Source organism: Propithecus coquereli, unplaced genomic scaffold (assembly GCF_000956105.1).
Source record: "Propithecus coquereli isolate 6110/MARCELLA unplaced genomic scaffold, Pcoq_1.0 Scaffold265, whole genome shotgun sequence".
Classification (NCBI taxonomy): domain Eukaryota; kingdom Metazoa; phylum Chordata; class Mammalia; order Primates; family Indriidae; genus Propithecus; species Propithecus coquereli.
In genome coordinates, this window is record NW_012148230.1 from 2956427 (window position 1) to 2969248 (window position 12822).

The 12822-nt window shown below is 37.4% G+C and overlaps 1 protein-coding gene across 1 annotated transcript in view; it reads left to right on the forward strand.

Annotated features, from left to right (window-relative positions):
* The window catches only part of MAN2A1 (mannosidase, alpha, class 2A, member 1), a 167376-nt gene that overhangs the window by 136919 nt on the left and 17635 nt on the right, over window positions 1-12822 (forward strand). Inside the window, exons 17-19 of the mRNA XM_012647374.1 lie at window positions 3599-3732; window positions 7068-7209; window positions 9651-9784. Coding sequence (XP_012502828.1) covers window positions 3599-3732; window positions 7068-7209; window positions 9651-9784 — 410 coding nt within the window. The remainder of the gene's footprint in view (window positions 1-3598; window positions 3733-7067; window positions 7210-9650; window positions 9785-12822) is intronic.

Sequence of the window (12822 nt, forward strand, 5' to 3'; positions counted from 1 at the left end):
GTGTGTTTGTGCAGAATTAAAGTTTTTATTCTGTCATCTTTCTAGCTACTTAAACTTTATCCATAGCCCAGTTACTTTCCTCCCTTGTCAGCTAACTTCTGCTTGATGGAGGACAGGCTTTAACATCTTAACTATTTCTGTTTAACAGTAGTTCAGCACTTACCGTGTGCCCAAAATGTTATTACAAAGTGGAATGCAAAGATGGTGTGTAAGACAGTCTGTGTCTATGGGAAGCTGACAGCCCAGCTCCAGGGGGTGAGACTGGAATTCACAGCATATACAGAACAGTTCAGTGTAGTGAGACCTTCTGAAACACTCTTTTTGGCCTCTTTATTACTACTGTTCACCTATAGACTGGGTCCAGTGTACCTTGCCCTTCCTGTGCTAAAAAGAATAAACAACCTCCATTCTCTCTTCTCCAGGGGGACAAGTGTTAGCAGCAAGGGGCACTTATTTCTTTTTGTTGAAACCTGGGCATGGCATGACCCCTCTCTTTCCCTAGTGGACTAGATGTATAAAGTATTGAAGAAAGAATCAGAGAGTCATAGAAAGCTCTGGCCATGCATGCCCAGGCAGAACCTCTTTGGTAAAAAGCAACACTTTTGCTGCCACATATTGCATAGATGCAGCAGACCGCTGGCTACCACTGGTTGGTATCCCTGCTTCCAAGGAAGCTCTCCCTTCCATCCGTGAGCTTCTTAGGGAAAAGCACAACTTAGGGAATTCTTGACACAGAATAGGAACAGCTGGCAATCCTCTCTCTCACAGGTATACTGTTCTTTAAAAAAATAACTAAATATCTTTGAGAACTCAGGGATAGCGCCTTTCTTTTATGACCATTACAGGTTTTTTGGTTTGTTCACAATAAGCATATTAAGTTTGATCTTATTTTAAAAGCCTGTCCTGGCACAGAATTTAAATTAATGTCTTGATGAATTATGAATGGACTTAGAGGCTTTTAAAGAGCTTTAAGTATTTGTTGCCACAACAGGATCTGAGTATAATACTGAGCTTGAGAGAGATCATTTATAATTTATTATCGCTAGAGGTAACGTGAAATTATTAATTTTTCCTTGAAGCATGTTCTTTGTAAATGTTTTCTGGAGATATATGAGTTGAAATTAATGATGTTTTCTTTTGTTAAGACTTTATTTCATTTCATGTATTCTGTTGACCCCTGAGAGAATATCTAATTTAGAGAGAAGAAAACATAAAACAGTACTCGTACTCAAAACCCTACAAGTGCTGCTAGTAAATTAGAATTTACTTCTTGTCACCTGTGATGTCACCTAGTGCTAAATGAGTACTGTCATCCTTGGTGCTACATTTTGTGTTTGGATATCTTTGGTTCATTTGTAGATGCTTGTCTATTATAATTAAAATTCCATATACATTTCATTTTGGCTTTACAAAAATATTCTGGTTGACGTAAGCATACTGAAAGGAAGGTTTGCATTTAGAGTAGTATATTTCCTAGTTCAAAAAAGATACCATTATTTGTCATCAGTTTATGTGATTTTGTTTTTAACTTCCCAGTTGTGGTGGAGATATTTGGATCGTCTATCTTTGCAGGACCTTCTGGTAACTCTCACAAGGAAACGAATGTGTATATTTAACTGGGAGATGTTATTGGTTCAGATTATGGCCATAAAAAAAAGGCATTCTTCCTTTCCCCACCCACAGAGATTATACTCAGAATAGTTTTATGAACATAGAAACTAAAGTTAGCTCCGGTTAAGTTTGTTGAGCATTCTGAAAATTCTGTTCCTAGAGGCTTCAGCCCATTTAGTATTATTCATCACTATATGGTTATTTATATTTTACAACTTTCAGTGTTCTCTTCACCATAAACCTATAGTGCCTGCACTAACCGCATTCACATTCTTTTCCATAAACCCACCAGATTCAAACTTCCTTTCTTTAGCTGTTTGCTGTCACCTTCTATAAGCCCTGGAGATTCTTCTTGGCTTCTGGGGAAAGGAGTCTTCCTTACTCCCTTCTTCCCCTTCTTATTTTTCTTTACACAGCCCTCTTTGTTTAAAGAGTGTGCTGATGCTCAGCACAGAGTGACAGATGGTGTGCGAGCAGTAGGGAAAGGTGGGTAATAAAAATAAAACTACAGGTAAGTTTCCAGGGTTCTTGGAACCTCAGAAAGCTTCAGCTTTATGAAACAGGATAGGGCCAGTCTTTCCTCTGATGCCCACTTTCCTAATCGCTCTGTTCCTTGGAAGATCCTGTAATATCTCATACATGCTCGATCTGCATTGAGTGTTGGATTTCTTCCTAACTCCTCTCTCCATCTCTGAAATGGACCCAAGGCCTCACTGAGGACCTACAGATATATTTAGGGTAGAATGACAGAGAGAAAATAGTAAACACTCTAGGCCAGCGGTCCCCAACCTTTTTGGCACCAGGGACTGGTTTCATCAAAGACAGTTTTTCAACGGACCATGGGGCAGGAGGGATAGTTCTGGGATGATTCAAGCACATTACATTTATTGTGCAGTCAAACCTCTGTGCTAATGATAATCTGTATTGGCAGCTGCTCCTCAGAGCTAGCATCACCGCCTCAGCTCCACCTCAGATCAGAGGGCATTAGATTCTCACAAGGAGCACGCAACCTAGATCTCTCACATGCACAGTCTACAGTGGGGTCCATGCTCCTATGAGAATGTAGTGCTGCTACTGATCTGACAAGAGGCAGAGCTTATATGGTGATCAGCAAGCAATGGGGAGTGTCTCTAAATACAGCTGAAGCCTTGCTCACCCGCAGCTCACCTCCTGCTGTGCAGCCCCATTCCTAACAGGACATGGACAAGCACCAGTCTGTGGCCCAGGTATTGGGGACTGCAGCTTTAGGCTTATCCAAAAAAAAAAAAAAAATGTTTGATACATTGGAGACTTCTTGAAGCTGTTCTCTGCTTTATATAGGAAAGGGCAAAATGGATTACTTCATAACAAGTAGTCCTAAGAGATACCAAATTCAACTAAAATTCATTTAACTTCTTGGGAGCTCTCCAGATTATAGTCCACAAATACTAATATGTTAATATCAGTTTCACCCATAAATGATCTCATTGGATCTCCTGTCTCTTTTCCTGGAAATAGATTGCGGGCAATAATATACTGTCTCTTGAACCAACAGGATGTAAATTTCATTGGCTTATAATTTTTAGTGTGCAAGGGGAGAATGGTGAAGAAATGGACTGGAATGGCTCTGTTGGGGATTGGTAGTACAGATGACAGGTGGACTGGCCTGTAGTGGGACTGACCTTGTCACATTTCATGTCCTCTTTCCTCTCTAGAACTCACTGGAGAATCGTTTGCATGTATATGTCATCTACATTTATCTCATTTCAAACTCTTCATCGTTTTGTTGAATTATTTGTGCCCCTGAATATAGGCTATCTACCATGGGATAATTATTATAAAAGAAAATTAAAGTTAAATTGTGACCATTTAGTGTATGAAAGATGGTAAGGCAGGAAGTAGAAAACAGGAAAATGTATATAACTTTGGAAGGAGTTCTGTATAGTATATTTATGAAAGGTGGAGCAATTAATTTTGTTCTATTAATGTGTATTTTTTTTAAATTTAGGAATAGAAGGGCAGTCTGTGGAAGTTTCCAATATTGTGGACATCCGAAAAGAATATAATCGTGAGATTGCAATGAGAATTTCTTCTGATATAAAAAACCAAAATAGATTTTATACTGACCTAAATGGATACCAGGTAACTTTCCTTTAAAATGTCTAAGTAACAGTTGTATTAGTGTGTATTTTGTATGATAATGGGCCAGTTAATTTTGGATCCTTTGAAAAAATATATCTAAAGTTACAAATTATCTCTAAAATAAAATTGAATTTTAACAGACAATTGCAGGTTCTGTATTTAATCTAATATACAAAGTTAGAACAAATATTTGAAAGACCATTTTTCAGAACATCTATTTGTAAGGATTTACTTGTTGAAAGAGAGATTTGGTGAACTGTGTGCATGTTAAGTACCTTGATGCTAAAATATATGTATATGAGTTTTTATATACCAGAAGGAAAACACAATTAAGGATTGATGTATTATGTCTTTTGTTTTGGTCATAAGGAATTGGTCTATACATATTTAGTTTATCCCTTATGTATTTTTAAATGCGTGATCTAATAATGCGCTTTTTTAAATTTCAGGAAAACTCTTCCTCTTTCTTTATTTACATGTGTATATGTGTGTACATTTATATATATACACACATATGTATATATATTACATAGACACACATATTTATTTAGCAATGTGGGCAGATACGTATTTAATCAAAATTTTCATGAAATAGTCTTAAATAGTAGTAAAAAAATTGATTCATATTTTTTCAGATTGTCAATTCTTCAGTATAAAGAGCTCATTTGATAACTAAATCTCTGTTTTCTGTATATGTGCAACAGCATATTTTTGAAATAACACTACTAAAAACATGAACACGTTTTTGAAACCTTAGCATTTTAGAAATTTCTGGCTATGAATAGAAATAATTTCACAATAAGTGATTTTACTTTGTCTAATTTTCAACTGGGAATGAGTGAAAAAGATTGTGATAATTTTCTCTTCTGATATCCTGAAAAAGTTAAATTTAAACCTTTTTTAAAGCACAAAAATTACAATGTACATTCTGAAGTAACATGTTAATTCTACTATAGCCATTTGGTTTTCAAATGAAATCTTGACTTTATGGTGATTCATTTTCCTTGTATACAAAAGAAAATCTTTTCTTAAAATCTTATAGAAGCAATTATTTGTATGTGTGGGTGTACACATGAATGAGAAAACTTAGTAAAAATGAATAACCAAAAATGTGAATTTTTCTTTTTGAGGATCAAACATTTGAATAAATAGGAAAATATTGTTTTCAAGTCTATAATCTAAATATTTCTTTTAAAATAGGTCATTTTTTTGTTGTTTCTTTTTTTTTTTTTTAATTTCAGCATATTATGGGAGTACAGATGTTTAGGTTACGTATGTTGCCCTTGCCCCCCCCTCCCCCCTAAGTCCGAGTTTCAAATATGTCCATCCTTCGGGTGGTGCGCATTGCACTCTTTGTGTATGCAAATACCCATCCCCTCCCCCCCCCCGCCCAACATCCAATAGATGTTATTCTTATATGTGCATTTATGTGTTGATCAGTTAATACCAATTTGATGGTGAGTACATGTGGTGCTTGTCCTTCCATTCTTGGGATACCTCACTTAGTAGAATGCGTTCCAGCTCTATCCAGGAGAATACAAGAGGTGCTATATCACCATTGTTTCTTAAAGCTGAATAGTACTCCATGGTATACATATACCACATTTTATTAATCCACTCATGTATTGATGGACACTTGGGTTGTTTTCACATCTTTGCAATTGTGAATTGTGCTGCTATAAACATTCGGGTGCAGGTGTCTTTCTTATACAGTATCATTTGGTCTTTTGGGTAGATGCCCAGTAATGCGATTGGTCATTTTTTAAGCTTTGGAAATAGCAGTACTTGGGGCAAAACTAGAAATCTAGCTGCACAGGTGGGCAGTTGGGGGTAGCAACAACACAGTTGTGGAAGTTTTAAATGTCTTTTTTGTAAGCTTAAGTATACCAATTAATTGGGGTGGGAAGATCAGGATTAGAGAGGAGAATGGAGAATTCTTTCAATGTAGATTTTGTTTTTTTAACATTTTACAGTTGGTTTCTTCACCAGCTTAGTAATTTTCTAGGGCTGCCATAGAAATTACCACCATCTGAATGGCTTAAAATTATCCTTTCATAGTTCTGTAGGCTGGATGTCTAAAATAAAAATGTCAGGAGGACCTTATTCCCTCCAAAGACTCTAGGGAAGTATCCTTCCTTGCCTCTTCGCAGCTTCTAGTGGCTTCCAACAATCCTTGGCATTCCTTGGTTTGTAGACGCATCACTCCAGTCTCTACCTCTATTGTCACAGAGTGTTCTCTCTATGTCTCTGTATGTGTGTCTCTCTGTCCAGATTTCCCTCTTCTTATAAAGACACCAGTCACTTGGTTAAGGCCAACCCTAATCCAGTGTGACCTCATCCATGTCTGCAGAGATTCTATTTCAAAATAAGATCACATTCACAGGCTGTGGGTGGACATGAATTGGGGGAGGAGAGGGGAGAGATTATTCAACCTAGTAAAACTAGTAAAATTGAGAGACATATTGCAGTGTTGTTGGGAAGATTAAAAATCAGATTTGCGAAATACTCAGGATCACGCCTTTTGTTAACGGGCACTCAATACATGTTAACTATAATGTTTTTGTACCTCTCCTTTTCTTAAGTTTCATGTCAAGCTTTTATGAGTTTAAGTGAGGAGATGGCATTTTTATGTGATGTGATTAAGATTCACTGGTAACAGGGTCCTGAGGGTTAGAGTCAGTCGCTGTGACCCAGCCTGGCTTTGGGGTTACCAACAGTCTCTCTCAAAAAATAAAGTTAGAGTTAATTCAGGTACTAAACCACAAGAAATTGGAAGTTAGAACTATCTACATTGAAACTGATCAAGAAGAGTAAGCATTGAATGGTTTTAAATAATATGCATTTGATTATAACGTAATATGGTAGAGGATTTGGTGGGGAGATCTGTGGTATTTATTAAAACTGATTCAAGAATAAGAGATATTTCTTGAAAGAGAATAGAAAGCTATTATGCTTAGCATTCATTACAAAAGCAGTGTGTTAGATTTAGATGAGAAATGAATACTTAATACCTTTATAATTTGTTTTATGCAAATATTGGAGAGCTAGAAGACTTTTGTTAAGCATTTTTATTCTGAATTTAAATAGAAATGCCTGTTTTTAAAATCTGGACAAGTTCTGCCTTTCCTACTTAAGAATTGTCTTCTAAGATCCTGGTGGTTTTTCTTCATATTGTTTTAAAGAGCGTTTTAATTTTTAAATTATTTCTTCCCTTGAACAAAAAGGAAGCTGTCTTTTTCTCTTTGGAAGAAAAGTCATCTGTACTAACACTGATTTTTAAAAGTACATATGTAAATATCACTTTTTTTTTTAAAGAGAATTGTTTGGTTTTATAGATTCAACCTAGAATGACAATGAAAAAATTGCCTCTTCAAGCAAATGTCTATCCGATGACCACGATGGCATATATCCAGGATGCTGAGTGCCGCTTGACACTACTGTCTGGTCAGTCCTTAGGGGTTTCCAGTTTGAAAAGTGGTATGTGTTGTTTAAATTCTTTTTTGCTCTGAAAGGTTTCAGTTCCAAGTGCATAATTTTCTGTTGGTCAGATGTATTAATTGTCGTCTCCAGTTAAAATCTCCCAGTCTTCTTTCTAGCTTTTTTCTTTCATGGATCAGACTGTTAGTTGATTTTGGGCTTTGTGAGAACAACATAAAATGATGAATTTCCTCAATCTTCAGATGACGAACCGGAGACCTAAACTCATGCCATGTTTTAAAGATAATTTGTTTCTCTTGATAACCTGTTGTTTGCACAGGTCTCTGTCCTCATTGTGATTTAATGGATATGGAAACTCAGACGCCGAAAGTTTAGATAAGTTGCCTAAGTTTGCAAAGGTGGGAAGTTAGAGTTCAAACTTATGTTCTTCTCTGAATCATGGTCTTTCCACCCCACTACCCCCTGAAAGAAGAAAAGGAGTAGCAATGCTAGAGATATGGCTTTGGGGATTCCAAAAGAGAAAAAGTGATGCAGTTAAAGTGAGAGAAAATACACAGTAGACACTGATTAATTTTTGTAAAACTTTCTATTGTGAGACTCTAATCCTCTATAATCCATATTTTTAATTTGTTATCACACATGTTATCAATTGCTCTTCTTTCTTACATGATAAGAGTTGCTAATAATAAATGTCTGAAGGAGCCAGGCAGATTATAAATGAGTGCAAATGCCTGGTGTGTCCTTTGGCACAAACCTACTTTTTATATTAGGCGTATACATGCATTCTGTACTTGCACACACACACACAAAATTACTGCTCCTCATTTTTCTTTGCAGCCTAAATTAAATAAAATCATGTGAAGTCATGCCACAAAGACATGAATTCAGTTATAAAAATAATATGGCTTCACATCAGAGATCCTTAGGAAGTGGAAGAGACTTGAACAAACTGGAGAACGTGTTCCCCATGTACATGTTCCCCATATACAGTGCTACATTTTTCAATTTTTGAAGAAGAATCCCAAAGTCTGAATTTTATGTGAAGTTGTCCAATATGTAAATGTCAACATAATTTTTTTAAAAACACTGTGTAGACAAAACAGAACATCTTCGTGTCATGCATGACTCTTGAGCCACCTAGTTTTAAACCCTGCCTTAAATACTCAAAATTGTGCTCTAACTAGGGCAGTAGACATGAGGACTCAAGCAGTGATGAACCTGGCAGTATCATATCACTTTCCAAAAGAGATGAGATGAGAAATAAAGCTCCTCTGCTTCTTATGTAGACACCCAAATACCCTAGTATTTGAATAAAAACAATTTGAGTACAATGCACATTACTAAGTGTCACATGTTATATGGACTAACATTTAGAGGCAAGAGAAGAGTTAAAAATTACCAAAGAGGTTGATCTGCTAATTTGGGTGCGAAGTGACAAGCTTTGGATCTGAGGCATGGGACCCGTTAGCCCCTGTCCCTTGGGAGCAAGTCCTAGACACTTACCTTCTCAATTATGAAGGTGGTGACAACGAGAATTCTACTCATCACTGATAATTTTATGTACTGGATACCTAAACTGAGAAGAAAGAAGCAAAACAGAGTTGGTTTGACTATGTAAGAATAATAGTTGTTAAAATCTTTTATGTTAGCTATTTCCCTTTTGTGCCAAATGATCATTTAGTACAGTGATGGATGCATGTGAATATGCATGCATTTTTTAAACAAATATAGTTTTAGCTTTTTAAGTCTTACTTGAGTATAATCTTAAAGGTATAGATGTGGCTCTTTTTTTCCTTAGTTTTTTAATTTTTTAATCTCATAACCTAATCATTAGCTTGTAGCTTAAACTAGAAGAAATACAGAATTATTGCATAGCAAATGAAGGAACCAAATATGACCTGTTTTGAGCCAGCAGAGGCAGGACAGTGGTGGTGCCACTAACACGATATCAGAGAAGGAAGGGAGTGTATGGGGGGTGTCTCTATTAATCTCGGGCATCTTCAGAGAATTGCCACATATCAAGTAATTTAAGTTTTATTTGCAAATCTTTTTAGATCCTACCCATCTGTATGTATCTTATTATTCCATGTACGATAAGCACTTCCTCATAAACCTCACCAGCATTTCCAAATTCAAAATGCTGCCACTAAAAATTTTGAAGAACTTCCTTGTCAGGTTAATTTTTTTGAAGAAAGTTCCAGTTAAATTTTGATCTGTCCTGTCCTACTTTAAAATTTTTATCAGCTATTGCTAAACATTAATGAAGAAAACAAAAATGCTATTCTGCTCTATGAATTTATAGTAGCTGCTGTGAGCTATTAGCAAGAGAAAGCCCATGATGTAGTGGGTTGTATAGATTCAGCTCCTTGACTAGAGGGGAAATTTAAAACTAGACATGGGTACCAGCCACTTAAGCGATCCTCAATGAATATCTGTATTGAATAACCCTGGTCAGTTTTGCTTGTTTGTTTGTTTGTTAGGTCAGATTGAAGTTATCATGGATCGAAGACTCATGCAAGATGATAATCGTGGCCTTGGGCAAGGTGTCCGTGATAACAAGATTACAGCTAATCTATTTCGAATACTACTAGAAAAAAGAAGTGCCGTTAATATGGTAGGAAAAAAAACTAGCACGTTGTGATGTTGATTGTTCTTTGTCTCCCAAAATTTGAAATTATGACTTTCCACTTCTGAAATTTTCTTTTTATAATTTCCAACATTGAGATTTCTTTATAATAGATTTAGCCTACATTCACAGAAAGAGAACTTCGGTTATTATAAGTATCACGTAAGATTTCCATTTAGGTTATTTTATTTTTTATTTTGCTTATTATGTAGATAAAAAATTAATGTCAAGGAATCAGTTTGGGTGCAATTTCCTAAAATTATTTTGAAAGAAATAAGAATTTTTAAAATGAGCCAAAACTTAAAGAATAGAGTTTAGTCACATAATACTTAAGAGATGAAGTTTAGTAGTAGAATTTATTTGAAACCTTAGCGTACTTCTTCCAGTCTTAAATTCGTCAACTGAAAATGGATTTACTTGTCTGTCTTTCATGTTTGATTTTCATTCCTCAAAGCAAAAATCCAGCAGTCTGTGTTAAACAGTTGGCAAAAGCCCAGCTGGACCTGAACGACCTGACACTGTGCTTATTTAGGCGACAGCAAAGTCATCATCGGAGTTCTCTGTGAAGTAGTGAGCACCCACCTCAGACGCCCCGGACATGGCCCTTTTTCTCTTTGCTCCATTTTCCTTCTTTCTGCACTGATCATTTCAAGTCTTTTCTACTCTTTTCAGCCAGTGACGTCACCTTCCACGTTACAGTGAGAACAGCCATTAGAGCTCTCTGTTCCAGGTTCCAAACGTCTGCTCCCACCCCGCCCTTCTTCTCTCCTGGTACGTGGGAAATGCCGACCTTCCTTCATCTAGGCCAGTCTTGCCACTTGTCCTTGGAACTTACCCCTTTGCGCTCCTCAGGATCCTTTGACCGTTCATCCTCTCTCCCCTGCCCTCACAGCCAGCCTTTCCCCAGGAGATCCTTCCTGTTGGCTTTTGAACACTGTTTTCTTCTGTTAAAATAAAAACAAAACAGCCCTCCCTCAGACTGTCATTCCCGTGTCCCCTACGCCATGTCCTCTCTCTCCAACCCAGTTGAACCAGCGTTTATGAGATGAGTTCATCTTACCACTTCCTTCCCACACTCCATTTATTATCTGGCTTCTGCCGCCAGCATACTCTGAGAGAGCTCTTACCAGCGTTGCTAGAACCGGTGGATATTTTCTGTCATCATCGTACTTCACCTTGCAGCAGCATTTGTCACCAACCATTGTCACTTCTTAAAATACCGCCTCGCCAAGGCTTCCATGGTGCCTTGCTTGCTTGGTTCTCCTCCTGTCTGTCTGGCAGTTCTTTCTCTGTCTCTCTGCTAGTTCTTTATTCAGCCACTAAATATCGGTTCCTTCAATGCTTGTTTTCTAGCTGCCTTCTTTTCTCATCTTATATGCTGGCCCCTGGCAATCTTCTCCACTCCCGTGGTTTTGGTTACCACCTCCCCACAGGTGGAACCCACTGATACTTATCCCCAGCTTAGTCTCACCTCTGACCTCTAGACTCGCCTATCTAGTTGCTTCCTGATATTCCTTCTGTGTTGATAAGGGCCCCCCAAGCTTGACATATCCAAAATCACTCTCACCATCTCCCTTCCCCACAAACCTGGCCCTCCTCCGGTGTTCCCCCTCTCACTGACGAGCACCTCCATCCATCCGGTGCTGAGCTGGACACCCAGGAGTCCTCCCTGGTAGACACTGCTCCCCACCAGCCCTTTTCTCACAAGAGTGATCCCAGTTCTTGTCTGTCTCCTAAATATTTCAAATCTGTAACTTCTTTACTTATACCACCTTAATTCAAATGGACATCATATATTTCCTGGGTCTATGCACATCCACTCTGCTTTCCTCTTTCAGCTGTATCTGTTCTTAACATGGTAGGTGGGGTGTTTTTTGGTTTCTTGTGGTTTTTTTTTTTCTTTTTTTCAAAACTAGATCTAACTTTATGGCCCCTGCTGAGTCCCTCTGATGTCTTCTCATTGTTGTCAGTATGAAAGTCGAAATTCTTACCATGGCCAATATAGCCTCTCAAGATAAGGCCCCTGTCTGTCCCTGGGGCATCCTGTATGCCTCTTTCTATGTCTGCTCTAGGCCCACTGGTTTTCTGTAAGTCCTAAGTACTTTCCACGCCTTCATCCCCATGGCACCTTTGCACATGGCCTGTCATCCATTCCACTCCGGAGATTCTTCAGATCTGTGCTTAATTCATCAACTGCTTCTACACCAGGTCAAATCCTCTTCTCCTGTGCTCTCTCCAAACTGTGCATCTCATTTTCATGTGTATATGTGATTATTTGATCACTATCTTTTCTCCACCTTTGGAAAGTGGGAACTATGTCTCTCTCTGCTTCCTAGCAGAGCAAGCACCTAATGTATGTCGTATGAATGAATACACAGATGCATAGATGAATGAACTATTACAGCATATTGTGCCACTATATGTATTGCAATTTCTGCTTACTGCCTTGTTTTCATATACATGTTCTATTCTCCCTGCTAGATTCTAGGGACTTGTTGCCTTCATTTTCATGCGTCCCACAAGGCCTCCTTGCCTATAGTAAATAGTCTATAAATAAAATACTAGTTGATTGAATGAAATGGCAACAGATAATTAAAGCAAAGAATTCTTCCAGAATTTAGAATCTTTTAGAAAAAAGAATTAGTATCCATTTTAGATGTCAAGATTTATGCCAGTTCTTAAGACTCCTGGCTTAAATCAATTACTGACAAGATAGCTTAGTTTTAAGGACTAAAACTGCATAGGAAAATCATTGCCTGAGTGTTGGCAGCTACTGTCTTTGCTCCTCCTGAAAATGTTTCTGCCTTATGTGATTTTCTCTCTCTATTGACACTGATCTACAAAACTTCTTTTAACTGTGGCAATAAAAATTTTCATGTCAGATCTATAAAGCTCCAACTTAGAAGTGAAATGATTTGTTTATTTGCATTCAAAATTCCTTGGATAGCAATTGATTTTAATTTGATCTAATGTTTTTATAATCCTATCTTGGTTAAATTTTTCTTTTGCTCAACTATAGATTCTGT